At 41.9% G+C, this 18,073-nt stretch overlaps 2 protein-coding genes across 5 annotated transcripts in view; one reads left to right on the plus strand and one right to left on the minus strand.

Moving 5' to 3' along the window:
- Positions 1-15,056, plus strand: lats1 (large tumor suppressor kinase 1). 4 transcript variants are annotated; one of them, XM_044168397.1, is made up of 8 exons: positions 4-213; positions 865-1,320; positions 2,135-2,252; positions 2,963-4,419; positions 5,078-5,660; positions 6,460-6,642; positions 7,924-8,030; positions 8,114-15,056. In XM_044168397.1, exons 2-8 carry the CDS (start codon positions 973-975, stop codon positions 8,624-8,626), a joined length of 3,309 nt encoding a protein of 1,102 aa, XP_044024332.1. In that variant the 5' UTR covers positions 4-213; positions 865-972; the 3' UTR covers positions 8,627-15,056. The 4 variants fall into 4 exon arrangements, with proteins under 4 accessions (XP_044024333.1, XP_044024334.1, XP_044024332.1 ...); XM_044168395.1 differs by having other exon boundaries at positions 868-1,320; XM_044168398.1 differs by lacking the exons at positions 6,460-6,642; positions 7,924-8,030; positions 8,114-15,056 and adding an exon at positions 4,610-4,663 and having other exon boundaries at positions 1-213; positions 868-1,320; positions 5,078-5,133.
- rab10 (RAB10, member RAS oncogene family) overlaps positions 14,355-18,073 on the minus strand; it is a 17,008-nt gene continuing 13,289 nt past the window's right edge. Inside the window, exons 5-6 of the mRNA XM_044168400.1 lie at positions 16,939-17,040; positions 14,355-15,392 (exon numbers count right to left, since the gene is read on the minus strand). Of these exons, the coding sequence (XP_044024335.1) occupies positions 15,306-15,392; positions 16,939-17,040 (189 nt within the window). The 3' untranslated portion in view covers positions 14,355-15,305. The remainder of the gene's footprint in view (positions 15,393-16,938; positions 17,041-18,073) is intronic.

The raw sequence follows: 18,073 nt of genomic DNA on the forward strand, positions 1-18,073 counted from the left end.
GTGTGTTGCGCTTCTTCCGTGTCTAACTTGTTGCTGTTGTACTTGTCATTCAGACATCCCAGGAATTCAACACGACTAGGAACAAGCCAGCTCGGCACAACGAGGACATTTTAAGTTAAAAACACTTCATTGTCGCCGAGAAAGGTCAAGGAAATATATCGTTTGTTGTCAAAATAGGAAAAGTGTCGAAGACCGCGGCAGCTACAGATACTGGTAAGTTGTCAGACACGGCTAACGGCTAACTAACTGTCGCCAGTTGTGTTCCGAGCTAGCAGCTAATTCTCAACCTGTTGTTGAATTAGCCTAGCAGCAAATGGACGCCTTTAACGCACAGGCCGCGGAGAAACTGCTGCTGCGCTGTTTGATTTTATGCAAAGTGAAATTGCGATAACTCCAGTCTGCAGCTGATGGGTCGCTGTGTATTGGGGATATTTAGGCGAATGTGATAGACAACTTTAGCATTACATTTTTTTACAAAACTTGACGCAAGAGGATTAGCGTTGAAGTAGCGCTCTGTTAGCCTGAACTGCTAACGACGCTAGCAAGTGTACTGATTATTGTTTCGTGAAGGAATACTTTTTCTTCTGAGGCAAGTTTCTCCACCTTAAAGCTTTGAACAACGAGTTTAGCTTAAAGTGAAATAGTAAAGCGCTGAAATCAAACTTTATTTTCAGCTATTGGTCCATAATAACTCCTAGAACTGACAGTCTGACTTTTATTGATATCTATATAGTTAGCTAATTTGTATCTGTTAGTATTTGTTAATTATTACTTTCTACATCTCATTTGCCCAACCTGTTCTGTAATATGACATGCACTCTGGATGTCTGCTCATCTCACATTGGTTCTGTACATTTCTGTTAGCAGCATGCAGATGTGAGGTCAGACATCAGAGACACCTGCTACCCTTTGCTGCAGCCCTGGACTGAGTGACATCTTCATCCCCTTCATCGTCATCATACATGCTCTTACATGAAGAGAGGGGAGAAACCCGAAGGATACAGACAGATGAGACCCAAAACGTTCCCCACCAGTAACTATAGCGGCAACAGCCAACAAATGCTGCAGGAAATACGGAACAGCCTACGCAACTTATCCAAACCCTCTGACCCACCTAAAGTGGACATTGGTGGAGCTGGAAAAATGCTTCCTGAGGACCCAAGGCAACAGGGGCGCTGCAGCAACCCCAAAAACCCCTACCATAAGGCCTTACAGGAGATCCGCAAATCCCTGATGCCTTTTGCCAATGAACCCAGTACTTCAGGCCCCAAGGAGAACAAACACGTGTCGCAGGAACCCCCTTGTGTTGGGTTTGAGAAGGTGAGATGAGTGTTTTCGTGTTCTGTTTGTCACCAAGACAGGTTGTTGTCAAGGATTGTGGAGGAATTTTATTCTTAACATAACTCTGTAATTGAGAATAATCACTTTGTTTACGGGAGAATTATTCGAAAAATGAAAAGTATGCAAGGTGGAATGACGAGCTTGTACAGGTGACAATACAGAAATAGTTTCTCAGTTGGAAGTTGGCACTTGTTTTGAGCCAGTGCGTGCAGTCCAGGTATGTAGTGCCACAGTATGCAGTGCAGTAATTTCAGTTGTAACTGTAACATTTAACTGTTGTGGAAAGAAACCGTCCATTTCAGAGCTGCAACAATTAGTCAATTAATCGATTAGTTGATAGACAGAAAATTATTCTGCTACTATTTTGGTAATTGACTAATCGTATTAAGTTAATTTTTAAGCAAAACCTCCCAACATTCTCTGGTTCCAGCTTCTCCAATGTGAGGATGTGCTGCTTTTATCAGTTTTATATCATTGTAAACTGGAAATCTTTGGCTTTTGGACCGTTGGTTGGACAGAAGACATTAAAAGATGTCACCTTGGGATATGGGAAACTGTGATTGACATTTTTCAAGAAAATAATGTGCAGATGAATCGATAATGAAAAGAATTGTTAGTTGCACTTTTAGTCCATTGACATGACTTTTGAAGACTGTAATGATGTGTGAACTGTTCCGAAAAATAATTAATCCTATATTAAATTTATTTGCGGCTCATTTGCATCTTATCACACTTTGACTGCCCAAACTTTAAATGTTAATAGGTTTGTTTGTTTTTTGTGCCTTTTGAACAGAGCAACAATCACAGTATGGGGGCAGTTATAGACTTCTTGGGTAAGGTGAGCTACCAGGACTCGATGAGGGAACAGATGGCTGTTGCCAACCCCAACGCTACAGGTCTGAAAGCCCCAGGTACGTAACTGTCCACTGGGACTAAATGCTGGGTTTCCTCTTTTATTTTCCACCCATGTGTGTTTATTCAACCTTGATATTGTTTGCAGGATTTGGGACATTTGCTTAAAGAAATGACAATACATGCAAACAAAAGGAGAATGAGTCACTGCATCACGTAATGGAAGAAGTTGACTGGAAATTAGGTTTTTGGGTTTTCATTCATAAAGACAATAGTACATTCAAGGAAAAACATGCATTATAATATGTTGGCAACCGTTTTTAGTATCAACAGGTGCTTGAATTTTGATAACTGTTTTGGACCTTTTATTAAAAAATACAAAAACACACACAAAGTTAAGGAAATACTGATGTTGAGTATATCTTACAACAAGCCACGTTATTCAGCTTTGGTCTTCGTAGTTTTAGCATTCCTATTGGATTTAATAGCATTGTATATACCAAGTTAATTACTGAGTCTTGGGAACATGGCCCTGCGGCGAGAGAGCACACCGTTCCTATGTGTGCATGCATATGTGTACATTTTAAACAGTATAACAACTGTTCAGCTGTGAAAAAAACTTATTTAGAAATGTTTGTTTTAGTTTCAGTTTTAGATGGACTTTGGTTTTAATTATTTTGGCTGTGAGGATGCAGTGCTACAAGTAGTGATCTTTATTTTTCATGCCTTCCTCTCTTGATTGTATTTTTGCAAATTTTTGTGTCTATAGGATCTTCTCATATCCAGCAGGCTGTGCTGAGGAGGCCGAGCTGGAAAGGCTCTAAGGAGTCTTTGGCTCCTCGACACGGTCCTCTCATGGTGGATGGAATGATGTACCGCTCAGACAGCCCCGGACCACCTCCTGCCTTCCCACAGGGTCACCCTAACAGCCAGAGAGTCAATCCTCCACTGCCGCCTCAGGTGCGCAGTGTCACACCTCCACCAAACCGCGGTGCCATGCCTCCTGCACCGTCTTGGGACAGCAACCCATCAACCAAGCGCTACTCTGGCAACATGGATTACCTTGTGCCCCGCATCTCTCCAGTACCCCAGGGGGCCTGGCCTGATGGGTACCAAGCAGCAGCGCCTCAGAATCAGCGTGGGATCAGCCCTGTGCCTGTGGGCCACCAGCCCATCATAATGCAAAGCTCTGGGGGGAATAAGTTCACCTTCCCCTCCAGCTGGTCTCAGAATGGCTCACCTCAGCCAGACTATATGGCTGGGGGCAGCAGGCAACCTCCTCCCCCATACCCAGTTAATCAGAGCAGCCGGCACAGTCCCACTGACCAGCTGATGCAGGCAGGAGGACCTGCATCATCACCCTCTTACGTCAACGGTGGAAACATCCCTCAGTCCATGATGGTTCCCAACCGGAACAGTCACAACCTTGACATGTACAACATAGGTCCTCCTCAGTCCTGGTCCCAGGCTCCTATGGCCCCCAACCAGCCCCAGTCTTCCCCAGGCAACAGCAGCAACCAGGATCTGTCCCCATCATGGCAGCACAACATGCCAGTCCGCTCTAATTCCTTCAACAACCACCAGCTGAACGGCAGATCGGTCCACACAGCCAGCTCCCAGCCCTCTGCCACCACGGTCACTGCCATCACCCAGGCTCCCATCCTGCAGCCAGTCAAAAGCATGCGTGTCCAGAAACCTGAGTTGCACACTGCTGTCGCTCCCACACACCCCCCATGGATGCAGCAGGCTCCGCCGCCTCCAGCTGCACCAGCTTACCCAGAACCCTCAGCCCCTGTACCTCAGATCCCTGTTGTAGCAGAAGTCCCCAGCTACCAGGGCCCCCCTCCGCCCTATCCTAAGCATCTCCTCCAGCAGCAGGCTGCACCCTGCCCCCCTGCCTACGATCCAGGGGCCAATAAGCTCGGCACAGGCAAAGAGGAGCCCGCTGAAGAGGAGAGCAACGGCGGTGATAGCTCCCGAGACAAGACGACGGAAAGTCCAGAAAGCACCGCAACGACAGAGAAAGAGAAAAAGCAAATCACGACATCACCTGTTCCTGTCCGCCGTAACAAGAAAGACGAAGAGCGGAGAGGGGAGTCTGGAAGAATTGCACTGTACTCCCCCCAGGCCTTTAAGTTCTTCATGGAGCAACATGTGGAGAATATCCTGAAGAACCATCAGCAGAGGATTCGGAGGAGGAAGCAGCTGGAAAGTGAGATGCAACGGGTGAGAATATCAACAACCTTAGTAATTTTCTTAATAGACGTTATAGAGTTATAGATGAATCTGTTTCAGTTTTTGCTCTTTAAAGGAATACCTTTCACCCTTTCCAAACTGTTTTCCCTACTATCATGTCATCACTGTATTATCTGTCTCTGAGATGATGTCCTTTTCATGCTGTTCTATTTTTTCTTAGCTGTTCTTTCGCTTCCTTTCTCTCCTTGCTGTCGCTAACAGCTGATCTAAAAAGGTAAAGGTATCTCTGCTGTCCTGTGACACAGAATAGTCCACACACATCAGTAATTCTAGTAAGCTGTTGTTGAGAGACTGTTTTTTGTATTTTAAATGTACTAAATGTAATTGTGTGTAAATGTAATAAATGTAGCATGTTGGCCCCAGTGGCTGAAGGAAATGCATGCCACTCCACGACCTCCATCTCACTGATCATGTCATTGCTCGTGCATCTTTGTTTTGGACTAAAGTGATGCTTAACACAAGGGAAATACAGTATCCATTTTCCAGTTTCCATTTATTGATTGATTGATTCCCTTGAATGCCAGTTTATGTCTAACCAGGACTACATGTGTGTTTTTATGCAACTTTTCTGAGCCTTTTTGAGGTTATGTGGGCTATTAAATCACTTTTGACTCTGTCCTGTGCTCAGGTGGGTTTGTCTTCAGAAGCTCAGGAGCAGATGCGCATGATGCTCTGCCAGAAAGAGTCCAACTACATTCGGCTAAAGCGGGCCAAGATGGATAAATCCATGTTCAAACGAATCAAGACCCTCGGCATAGGAGCCTTCGGTGAGGTGTGCTTGGCCAGAAAAGAGGACACAGCAGCGCTGTACGCCATGAAAACGCTCCGTAAGAAGGATGTGCTGCTGAGAAACCAGGTGGCCCACGTGAAGGCTGAGAGGGACATCCTGGCTGAGGCCGACAATGAATGGGTGGTACGTCTCTACTACTCTTTCCAAGACAAGGACAACCTGTACTTTGTCATGGAGTACATCCCTGGAGGGGACATGATGAGCCTTCTCATCCGGCTCGGCATCTTCAAAGAAGAGCTGGCCCAGTTCTATATCGCAGAGCTCACCTGTGCTGTGGAGAGCGTCCACAAGATGGGCTTCATCCACCGAGACATCAAGCCTGATAACATCCTCATCGACCGAGACGGACACATAAAGCTGACCGACTTCGGCCTTTGCACTGGCTTCCGCTGGACGCATGACTCCAAGTATTACCAGAGTGGTGGGTATCGCTTTTTTAACAGTTCATCTAAAATATTAAATTCACCATCTAATCTACAGTACGTAAAACACATTTTCAAATAATAGCCTGTATTAAAATTATGTTTTTCTTTATTAATTGTTAGGTGTATAAAATGTCAGAAAATTACTTGTTTTGTCCCAACACCACAAATGTTAAATTTACTATAATAGAAGACAGAGAAAACCAACAACTATTCACATTTGAGAGGCTGGATCCAGTGAATTTGGGTGGAATTTTGCTTTAAAAAAAATAAAATTACATTGACTTAATTGATTTATCAAATTCTTTGCCGACTCATTTTCTGTCAGTTGACTTATCTTTTCAGCTATAATGCCGTACTCCGCACTCTGATGATCCGAGTTTCTCCATATAACAGAAATACTTTCCTCTCTGTTTTAAATGTGGAGGGAGCAATGCCAGTAAAGACTGAGGTATTAATGGTCTTAAAAGTGTTAAACAGAGTGTCAGGTAGGTTTCATGGTGTGCACTAAATTGATCTCTCAAACTTTGCGAGTACACAGTTGTTATGCAGGTCAGGATCAGGTAGTTTTCAAATAATTAAACTTTGTCATAAAGTTGCGAGCAGAACAGAAACATCTATGTGTAATCTAACTTGGAGCTCCTTCAACCTGCCAAGAACATATATTTCTCTGCAGCTGAACTTTCTGTATGAAAATGATTAGATATTTGACTATTGGCAGTTTCAGTCCAAAAAAATAACAACTGATCAGTATAATGAGCAAAGTAATGAGCGTTTTACTGTGTGGTCTCTGTCCAGGTGACCATGTGAGGCAGGACAGCATGGACTTCAGTAAGGAGTGGGAAGACCCAGCCAACTGCCGCTGTTCAGATCGCCTGAAGCCTCTGGAGAGGAGAAAGGCCCGGCAGCACCAGCGCTGTTTGGCACATTCACTGGTGGGGACGCCCAACTATATAGCACCAGAAGTGCTGCTCCGAACAGGTACAGTGGACCACGGCTACACTCTCTTTCCAGGATTTGTATCATGTTGTTTCACTAAAATGTGCTACTTTAATCTCTAACATTGGTAGCATGAGTCTAATGAAGAGCAGTGTGCTCAAAATCTCACTCAGATGTTTGTGATGATAGATTTTATATATTTGTTTGTATTGGCAACTTTAAGTATCTCGACTCTACTATCATGATTGTTGCTCACATGCAGTCCAGCACCTGGTTTACTTTTCGTATGATGTCCGTGTTTTCTATTCTATGAGTTGGCATTTGTATTTGAAGCTTATGGGCACAAATGACTGCTACATGTACCGATTATTTTCATGATTAATCCAATAATTATTCGGTCTATGAAATGTCAGAAAATTGTGAAAAAATTAAGGATTCACCGATCCAGCTCTTCTCTCCTGGTACCGATTCTGTTACCTCAACTTAAGGTATCTGCGATACTGTGTACCAATCCAATCCCATTGCCCTCTTTTTCCCAAATGTATACTTTTGTATACCTCACTGTGTGGAACTCACTGGAAACAGTTTTATGTAAGGTAACATCAGGCCAGGCATTTCTGTGGCACTAACAAACAAGCCGCTTGGACTGAATGAATGTAACTGAAAGCGGAAACACTGAATTTTATTATCACATTGACAGAGAAACTGTATTTAATGTGGATTGGTCATGTTGTGGCCAATCAATGCATCCTAAGGTTACTTTTTTTATCTGACCAACTGTCCAAAACCCAAAGAAATTCATATTAGTATTTTATTTTACAAAGAAAAAAGAAAAACTGCAAATCCTCACGTTTGAGAAGCTGGGACCAGCGAATGATTGCCATTTTTGCTTTAAAAATGACAGAAACAAGTAATCACTGTCTTGCTTTGTAATTTTGAGTTCAATTGCTCTTTTTATTTATGTTCTTATTTTTATTTTATATACTTGTAATTATTTTCTTTATACTTTATCCATTTATCTGTACTTATCTCTGTCCTTGTGCTGCTGCAACACCTGAATTTCCTCTTTGGGGATCAATAAAAGCTTATGTTATCTTCATCAATTATCAGAATAGTTGCAGATATTTTTCTGTCTTTCGACCAATCAGTTAATTGACTTATTGTTACAGCTCTACTGGGGAGATAAGCTATAGTTGACTTGGTCTGTAATTAAGCTTTGAAATAAAAACTGAGAAAAAGCTAACACTTCTTAACTGATTATAAACTCAGAGCCCTCCTAAGAGATGTTGTTGCAGTGTGATTGATGTGTTTAATCGTCCCCAGGATACACCCAGCTCTGTGATTGGTGGAGTGTTGGTGTGATCTTGTATGAAATGGTTGTTGGACAGCCTCCCTTCTTAGCGACCACGCCCCTGGAGACACAGCTGAAGGTATGTGAAGCACCTGCAGTGAAATGTTTTTGCATCTACAGACTTCATTGTTTCTTAATCGTTGTCTCTACTGTTGAAACCAGGTGATAAACTGGAAGAACATGCTGCACATTCCCCCGCCAGCCAAGCTCAGCCCAGAGGCGTCAGATCTCATAGTTAAATTGTGCCGCGGGCCCGAGGACCGCCTCGGCAAGAACGGCGCGGACGAAATCAAAGCTCATCCTTTCTTCAAGACCATCGACTTCTCCAGCGACCAGCGGCAGCAGGTGGCGCCCTACATCCCCACCATCGCTCACTCCACAGACACCTCCAACTTTGACCCCGTGGACCCGGATAAACTGTGGAGCAGCAGCAGCGATGGCGAGAACAACCACAACGACACCCTCAACGGCTGGTTCCGCAATGGCAAACACCCCGAACACGCCTTCTACGAGTTCACCTTCCGCCGCTTCTTCGACGACAACGGCCACCCGTACAGCTGCCCCAAACCCATCGAGTATGAGGGTTATAACGAGGACGAGGCGGACTCAGAGGGCCCGGCGCAGGAGGCAGCCAGTAGCTCAGCGACTCAGGGCCGAGACCTGGTCTACGTGTAGCGTCTGAGGCCAGTTGAGCTGCTTGTACATAACGAGTTTGTGGAGGGTGTTTGTGTGTGTGTGTGTGTGTTTGTGTGAAGGGGATTGCAACGGTACAGCATTTAAATCCTTGAACATAGGAAAGTATGTTTTTAGGAGCAGTCAGAACACTCTGCAGCACACGGTCACATTAACAGACTTTGATTTCCAAACCACAAGTTCACACTACAAGTTAAAGGAAGAGTTAGGCATTTTGGGGAAACATACTTATTCACTTTCTTGCCGAGAGTTAGATGAGAAGATCAATACCACTCGCATATTTGTACAGTAAGTATGAAGCTACCGCCCGGTTAGCTTAGCTTAGCAAAAATACTGGAAACGGGGGGAAACTGCTAGCCTGTGTTAGTCCAAAGGTAACAATCTGCCTACCAGCACCTCTAAGATTCACTAATTAACAAGTAGTATTTCGTTTGCAAGCAGCTGCCAGAAATCCGAGCGGAGGAGGATTTGTTACCTTATTTGGACACCACTAGGCAGTAAGACAAGACATAAAAGAAACACACTGTACAGTGTTTGAAAGCACAATGCCTCTTTATTCTGTCTGTGTAAACCAATTTAAAATCCTAATAGCACTGCGACAACAGCTGCTTATTTAGTAACAGGAGTGCAAACAAAACAGTACAGTAAAACAACAAATCAATAACAAAAACAAGGGACGAAGAAACCTTGACATTTTTACCATGTTTCTGTCGCTGTACATTTGGTTTGGTGAGACCAGGATCGGGACTAATCAAAGGGTTGTGTTTCAGGGTTATGCACAGAAAAGGGGTTAAACGATGCAGTGACTTCCTGGAGTCTCTGGTGGTTGCCTGGCAACCTCACGGTAATGACAAGACACCTGGAAGTCTGTTCCCAATCGAGAAATAGTCGAAAACATGACTCCCCATGAAACCATGTGTCGTTTTTACACTTTGGTTTTTGTACGGATCAAACAAACAAGATATATCTCAAGGTGGTGGTAGGTAGATTTTGTTACCTTCGGACAGATCTAGGCTAGCTGTTTGCCCCTGTTTCCTGTCTTTGTGCTAAGCTAAGCTAACAGGCTTTGGCTCCAGCTTCATATTTACCGTACAGACATGGGAGTGATATTGATCTGCTCATCTAACTCTTGGCAAAAGCAAATAAGTGTGTTTTCCCAAAATGTTGAACTATTCCTTTAATGTTTGAAAGGTACACCGTATCATGTGTGCTGCCTGAAAAGCTTCAAAGGACCAGAAAGCAGAAAAAAATCAGGGTGCTGTCTTTGACAACTTATCGCAAACCTACTTAAAGCCTTAATTTATTTAAGAAAATTGTAACTGGTGATGCTAGTGTAGATGCTGTTTGAGTGTGGGAATTCTTGTTGTTGGAATTACATTTATTGGTTAAAAAAAAAATTTGTCTTAATTTATATTTTAATGTCTGTTGCAATGGGGATTTAGTGTTGTGACTCTTAGAAATTTGCAGGGATAAGTTGCTCTAATTATTCATTGCTGTGCCTTTTTGATCTTTTGTTGTTGTTGTATCTTTCACCAAATATAAAGAGGGTTAATAATCAGACTGGCATTTTAAAATGAGAGTAGCAGTAGCTGATTGAACTACACTAGTTTTTTTGTTGTTTTATTTTTCTAATTTATACCTAAAATGTATTTATAAATTAAGTTGTATACAGTTGATGTAAATATTTTTCTCTTCCCTGTCAGCTGATTTAGGTATTTTTTCCTTAGGGCAGGCCCTCGTCAGTGTCCGCTGCTGCTGCCTTCTGTCAATATGTTGTGTGCTTTTGTCTCTCCTACACCCAAAATACCTACAACACTAATTCACAGGACTCTGAATAGATTGAACTCTTTTTGCATAACTGAACTTATTTCATCGCCATTCAGACTTCATGCTCGTCTCTCAACCAAAGCACTAAATAGGTGGGTTTTGACCTTTTTTGTTTGCAATAACCCACATTTAGAAAATAACGATCACAAAACCATGAAATTAGTTTTTATGGCGTTACAACACTATCAAGCAGAAATGCCTTGCTTTTAGGCACCTAACCACTTCATCCTATAGTATTCTTTGTGTCCAAGGATCTGTGAGATGCTTGAAAGCTTAAAACCCAGTTCCTTCAAAGTCATTTTCTTAATTCCTGTCTTTGAGAAACACTACAGCTGTCATGTGTTGAGTTTTTCGTGCCTCTGTACTGATTTTAAAAAAGAAAAACTGGATTGTTGGACTGACGGTGGAGAGAACTGCTCTCCATCACGTATCATGATGATTTTGTAACCCGCTGTACTTTTCTTTGTGTTTAGGAAAAGATCTCTGAATGTAGTTATGGACTTAATGGTGACCACTGGCATTCTGCACTGGTTCTGTGTTTTCATTGTAAGTGAGAGAATTTTATTTTTGTGTACATTATTGCTCTGGGTGGTTGGGTACAGGGAAGAGGGTGATAAATAAAGAATGTAAAGCACATGCACACCAAACGTGTTACGTTATTAAAAGTAGATTATTAAGTACAAACAGACTACTGGACTGGCGATTTAATTTAGGGCTCCCGACTAAATGATTTGATAACATGGTCTATAAAATGTCAGAAAATACAGAAAAATGTTCATCACAATTTACTGAAGCCCAAGGTGACGTCTTTGAATGTTTTGTCTGACCAACAGTCCAAAACCCAAAGATATTCAGTTTACTGTCATTTAAGACGAAGAAAAGCAGCAAAACCTCACAATTGAAAAGCTGGAACTGGGCAATGTTATGCATTTTTACTTGAAAGAATACTTCGACTAACGGTTTCAGCCCTAAACTAGATGAAGATCTTGAGTTTCCTCCTGGCTTCTGTAAGGGTAAAACGTTAAGTAACACTAAATATCTATAATAAGAGCAGTGATTCCATACTTTGGAGCTGAAGTGTTTGAAACCTAAAACTTGAGCAAAAGAAGCCTATTTCTAAACATTTAGAAAATTAGACACAGAGTAATGTACACTTATTAAATTGAAATATTTCCAACAGCTACAGTGGTGTGCAAAAGTGATTTCCTGATTTCTTTTTTTTTTTTGCATATTTGTCACACTTTAATGTTTCAGATCATCAAACAAATTTAAATATTTGCCAAAGATAACACAAGTAAACACAAAAGGCAGTTTTTAAATGAAGGTTGTTATTATTAAGGGAAAACAAAATCCAAACCTACATGACCCTGTGTGAAAACGTGATTGCCCCCTAAACCTAATAACTGGTTGGGCCACCCTTAGCAGCAAAAACTTCAATCAAGCGTTTGCAATAACTTGCAATGAGTCTTTTACAGCTGTGGAGGAATTCTGGCCCACTCATCTTTGCAGAATTGTTGTAATTCAGCCACATTGGAGGGTTTTCGAGCATGAACTGCCTTTTTAAGGTCATGCCGCAGCATCTGGATAGGATTCAGGTCAGGACTTTGTCTAGGCCACTCCAAAGTCTTCATTTTGTTCTGTTGCTATATCAGCATGTTGAGAAGCTTTGGTATTAAATGAGCTCACATGCAGAGATACCCACGTTGTTACAGGGACATTTCTAGACTTAGTTGACCTTTAAATATGCCCAAAATAAATTTCCACTAAATATTTACAAGATAAGTTTTGCGGATGTTCCATTTGAAAAAGGGATATTTATTAAAGGGCTTCCTATATTGCCTTATAAAAACAAACACATCAACCTTTGGTAATCAGTTATTGGTCAGCTTTTGGGTAAAACCCAATAGAGAGTTTGCAACTTCCTGGGTAGTTCAAACATCTGCGGTAATAGATAAAGTTTCCATAAAGATAGAAGCTTGTGCTCAACATGAAAACTACTGTGAAAAGGAAATAACTGGCCTAATATAGATACATTTTGACAGCACAGTTTAGTCCGTCAGGAAAAAGAAAGGGAGGCGGGTGGTGATGATTTTAAGGCTGCAGCCACCTGAGGGCGCCACACAAAGCAATAGAGCCCTATGATGGGCACCACTACACCCTCCAGTGTCCCAACTCTAAAGGCCCTACTGTATACTACAAAGATGTGTATGCACTAACGCTGACAGTGCACTATTTTGAGAGCTGATAGATAAATTAATGTACTTTAGTGTTCTGTAACAACACTAAATGAAGGCGTGTGCCACTACTTGCAAATGTGAAAACTTTTTTTTTTAATAAATAGCAAGCAGACATTTTCTGAAGATTTATTATCTACATTTTTTTTTCCTCCAGCCTGAGTAGCTCCTTTATTTCTGCTGTAAACTGCAACAGTGGAACTCAAGTATCCAACACCACAATCCAAAAATCTGCATGCTGGCATTTTTGAGGAATTAATTTGACATTTTTCTAATAAAGTACACCGTCAAAGCACAGAACTGTAGTGTGCGACTGGGATTCAGGAAGACGGATCATTTTTGAGATATTTTCATACATATACATTTTCCTGCGGCAGAATGTATTGGTTTTCCAGTTGAGTTTTGTCTAGACAGTACTGCACAGTCCCATGGTTTTGTTTTTAAATCGCTGTATAATTCTACTTGTAGATTAACCCATTTTTCCCCTCATAGTTTACCTTACACCAGGTGTCAATCTGTCCCCAAAGCAATGCAAATGTTTTTTAATTTCCCACCTGAAAAACCTGTCTGCTTTAAATAAGAGCAAAGACGGTACAAATATGACATTCAAATAAGTTTGAAAATTCATCTGTTAAGTTCATCTCACTGACAGTAACGGGAGACAATTAAGACTTTTTTTTTCCTCCATCTGAAAATATTTTTAATACTGGTATCTCAGCACGGTGGCAGAGCGGCTAAAGCTCCTGCCTCCCAATAAGGAGATCGTGGGTTTGTGGGATCGATTCCCGGACCAGACCAACATCACACAATCTCTCTGGGTGGAGTCTGCATGTCCTCCCCGTGTTACCGTGGGTTCTCTCCGGGTTCTCCGGCTTCCTCCCACCGTCCAAAGACATGCATGTGTAGGTTAATTGATAACTCTAAAATTGCCCGTATTGAATGAATGTGAGAGTGAATGGGGTTGTCTGTCCTTGTCTGTGTCTGTGTTAGCCCTGCGACGAGTTGGCCACTGTCCAGGGTGTACCCTGCCTAAGGCCCAAAGTCACTGGGATAGGCTCCAGTCACCCGCGACCCCTAACGGGACCAAGCGGTAGAAAATGGATGGATGGTATCTCAGCAGTCCACGGCGCTGCCCCTAATGGCGTAAAGTGACTTAATAACTTGCAGTTTCTCACATTCCACCAACTAATACTGAATTTGACTTCAGTGCCAAAATTAGCTGAGAAATGTATTCACATGGTTTGGCACAAATAACGTTGCTAGCTGCTGGGACTACCTTCATTTTCCCCCCGGTTTTGCCTCGCAGGATGCCTTAAATGGGTCGTGATGTAAGTAAATGAGAGACCTAACAAATATTTGCTAGTGTGGCCGAACTCTTACTAAAGATTAAGGACTAATCTGAAATAAAGAGGCTCCACCATCTTCCAACGTGCTCTGAAATAGAGTCAAGACCAGGAGAGAGAGAGTTATTAAGCCAAGCACTGGAGTCGAGGTTTTGGTGTTCATACCAAGTAGGAAACTTTGATTTTAAAATCTGTCACCCCTTTTTAGCTTGACAACCTCCTCTTCAGGTCACAAACTTCCCAAATCTTGCTTATTAGAAGTGGAGACATGAAACTACACACAGCACATCATTGAGGACAAACAAGTTAACTTAAACAAGCTTATTTTTAATGGATCTGCAAAACTGTTTGAATTTCCAAAGAGAACTTCTGTACCTCCCGCCCACAGTTACCCAGTGGCAAACGTTACACAACGTTACAGAAACGCTTCCAACCCAAAGAAATCTGCATGCAGGAAAAAAAATAAAATTAAAAAAATGAATTCAACCCAAAAAGGGAAAATGAAATCAAACAAATAAAAGTCAAATAAATCATACAGATAAAAATAAAACATTAATAAACAGGACATACTGTATAATGCCGTTCTCTTGGCTGGAGGAGAAATTCAAACGCGTCCGCTTCGGTTCGGCTTCCTCCTGTTGGGAGCCTGAACCCACAGATTATTAAACTGTAATTTCATTGGGTGGATGTGGCTCCGCCCACCACACAGCCCCGCCCCTGTCTTCCATATAAGGCACAGGACAAAATAAACCCCCACATACAAAAGGAGCTAGCCACGCCTCTGTCACTTGGTAACAAATTGTATATGACCAAATACGGTTAGACAACAGAAACCCCACTAAGTGTACAAAATGTTAATCCTACATTTGTCTTTTTTGTTTGATTTTCTTTTCTTTTGATTTCCTTTGACTGAAGGTGAGTGCTGTTGGGGGGGTTAAGGGTGAGTATTAAAAATATGAGCTTGTCTTTTCACTTTTTTTTCCTTTTTTTTTTTTACAACTTTTAAAACAAATGACAAGAAACGTGACTGGATTTCTCTTTTTATCAGAAATAAAAATAATGACGTGGAAGAATATGGTGGGGGTGGGGTTAGACGAGTGAAGTGGTTTATTGTTTTATTCTGATAAAGAGACAGAGTGTCAGTGTGCAAGAAAACTCATGAGACAGGTTAGAGAGCGAGAGAGAGAGAGAGAGAGAGAGAGAGTGTGTATGTGTGTGTGTTTGTGTGCGTTAGTGTGAGTGAAACAGAGGAGTTGTTCAACTGCAGCACTTGCTCTTCCAGCCTGTGACTCCACTTCCACTGCTGATGTCGACGTTTTCACTGTTGGGCTCTTTTACAGGCGTCTTAAAGAGAAAACACACACACACACACACACACACAAAAATACATCTTATTAAACACATTGAGGAAGATCATCTATCACCTCAGGTGTGCTGACATTTACTTTCTTCGACTTTAATGGACTGTCCGAATTCTGAGTGTGACATTTAAGCATTATAGTGCCCTCAAAGATTTCCACAGCGGAATGAAAAACGTAACGTCCATGGCATGTGCAGTACTTTCTGCCAACAATCCCACAATGCAATGTGTTGTTGCAACAACCGTTGTGTGACTCTACACCTCTCAGCAATGACGCAAAATGAAGATGATTCGTAGGTGTCACTATAGGGTAAACTATTAAGTGTTTATTACGCGGGAATGAGTGACCGAGGGAGTGATTTAGGACACGGCTTCGAATAAGTTTCATGCTCTGCCGGAGGTCTGTGTGACCGAAGCTCAGACAATGAGCTAGGGCCGCCCCCTAAATGTTGATGATTCAAATCGTCAGTAGAGAAGCCCCCCAAGTCGAACCTCATTTTGTCGGTCGAAGAGACCGAGATGAGAGAGGGCAGAACGACTCGTTTCTGTTCGCTGCTCCGACACTGAATGCCGCAAAGTAACTACTTTTGAATCAGACGCTGGTACAACCTCCTCGACTGACGTCCAGTGTTCAGCTGACAGCGCTTTATCACTGACACACTTTTTATTTCTTTGACTCGAAATATGATGTTTTCACAGATGAGCATTTAAAACAGGGGTCTGGCAGGTAAAACATGAGACTTTACATGCATGCTGTTATAGCAGTTTAGTCTGGGCCGGTGCGCCAGAATGTAAGGCAGAGATTGTGAATAATATATTTATTTATTATTATAATATACAGATAAGGAACCACAAGCACACAACAAATTAAAAGTCAAATATCTGGCCAAAACTGGTGATTCAGATTTAGAAAATTCTGATTTGGGTACAGCCCTACGATAACTACCCTGCCTAAACTTACCGTCTTCACAGATGTTATGGAAACTTTACTTTTTTAACATTTAGAAGGCAACAACGTTGACGAGGAGGAAGCTCTTGTCCCTAACAACCTATATGTTGTAGACGTTTAACGTAATAACACCAGCAGTAGCTCCACCACCTGTCAGCACATTATTTATCCATTTAAAGTGGGCAGAATGCTGTAATGTCTAACTGTAATGTCATTACAGTTAGATTAGATACACGTTCACTTAGCATCACAATTTGCATCTGACTGTAGGCTAAGTTAGCCGTCCGAGAAGAACAAAACTATGAAACGGCTACTTGAAGAGTAATATAGGTACTAATAAATTAAACTAATACTACTACTAATAAAAATAAATAAATTGATGCATTTGTTGTAATTCTATCTATAAAAGACAACAATTAATTAATTAATATCCCGGCAAATATCAACCAGTCAAATAAAAGCATTCCTGTTGGTTCTGTAAAAGTTGTATGAATGTACGAACACTTTTAGAAATCATTATTGAACACACACACACATTAATTCAATCTCCCAATCACACAGATGTTTTTGAAAGCACACACCTTTCTCAGGATGTCTTCTGCTAACGTGAGGAAAGCCTTCTCGATGTTGATGTTGGCCTTAGCACTCGTCTCAAAAAACCTAATGCCGTGCTCCCTCGCGATCTGTGGAAAAGAAAGCAGGGCGAGTTAGAACGATCAGGGCGGCTACACTTTAAGACGGTCCAGTCCAAAAATAAAGTGGCTGATCTTCTGTGCGGAACAGAGATCAGGTATCACTGCTGTTACCAACACACACACGCGCGCGTATACACACACTTCCATTCTCGTCAGGTAGGTGTGTGTAAGTGAGTAAGCAGATCTGTATTTGATGTTGCTAAATCTGCAGACAGACTAGTCACTGCTAGTTTGCTTTGGTGCTATGAGCCAGAGCTCTTAAAAGGCCCCTGTACACCCACACCCATGTTTTCACTTTTTCTAGCTGATTAGATCTCCGCTTAGGCTGAAATTGGGCGGCGCTGTACCGGAGATTTCATTCAAGTGACCAAACGCTATATACTAATAGAGGACATGTACAGTAAGTGAAGTCACCGAATGCAGACGTCACAGTGGTCACTCCACCCTGAGGGGAAAATATGCAAACATTCTGCGGAAATACTTAAGAAGTGTGTATTTAACTGCACTAACACATGAAATGTAAGAATTCAGGCAAGGTGCCTGGTGACGCCATCTTGATTGCCATTTAACTGTTTTTTGTGTGACTTGATGATTTGGAATTTAATGACAAATCCTGCTTTTAAAATGGCACCGCCTTACTAGTTTCTTGGATACCTTCAGGCTTTGTTTCTTCTGCACTTCACAAGTATCAAAATAAGATACAAATGTGTGTGAAGAAAAAGTTTCAATGCCTACTGGCTATCTGGTACATACCATGAATTACCATTGGTGTGTCGAGATTTGAAGTTACAACCCACACTCAGCCTCACAATTAGTGGCCTTGATATTTCTACTAGCGTTGATGTCAGTCTTTACGTCAGACACAGTTTGAAGCGAGCAATGCTGACAAGATTGTTTATAAAAAAGGATATATCATATCTCCTCAGTGATATGGACATGTTGTGGTTTTGTAAAGTCCCAGATCCGCTATGCTGTGTAAGCAGCCCTGCAAGTGGTGCAGCTGTTTTATTGTTCTACAACA

Source organism: Siniperca chuatsi, linkage group LG16 (assembly GCF_020085105.1).
Source record: "Siniperca chuatsi isolate FFG_IHB_CAS linkage group LG16, ASM2008510v1, whole genome shotgun sequence".
Taxonomy (NCBI): domain Eukaryota; kingdom Metazoa; phylum Chordata; class Actinopteri; order Centrarchiformes; family Sinipercidae; genus Siniperca; species Siniperca chuatsi.

Coding starts and splice junctions, on each gene's coding strand:
- lats1 (XM_044168397.1), top strand. CDS start 973: ATGAAGAGAGGGGAGAAACCCGAAGGATACAGACAGATGAGACCCAAA. Junction 4,420..5,077: donor TGGAAAGTGAGATGCAACGG/GTGAGAATATCA, acceptor TCCTGTGCTCAG/GTGGGTTTGTCTTCAGAAGC. Junction 8,031..8,113: donor CCCTGGAGACACAGCTGAAG/GTATGTGAAGCA, acceptor TGTTGAAACCAG/GTGATAAACTGGAAGAACAT.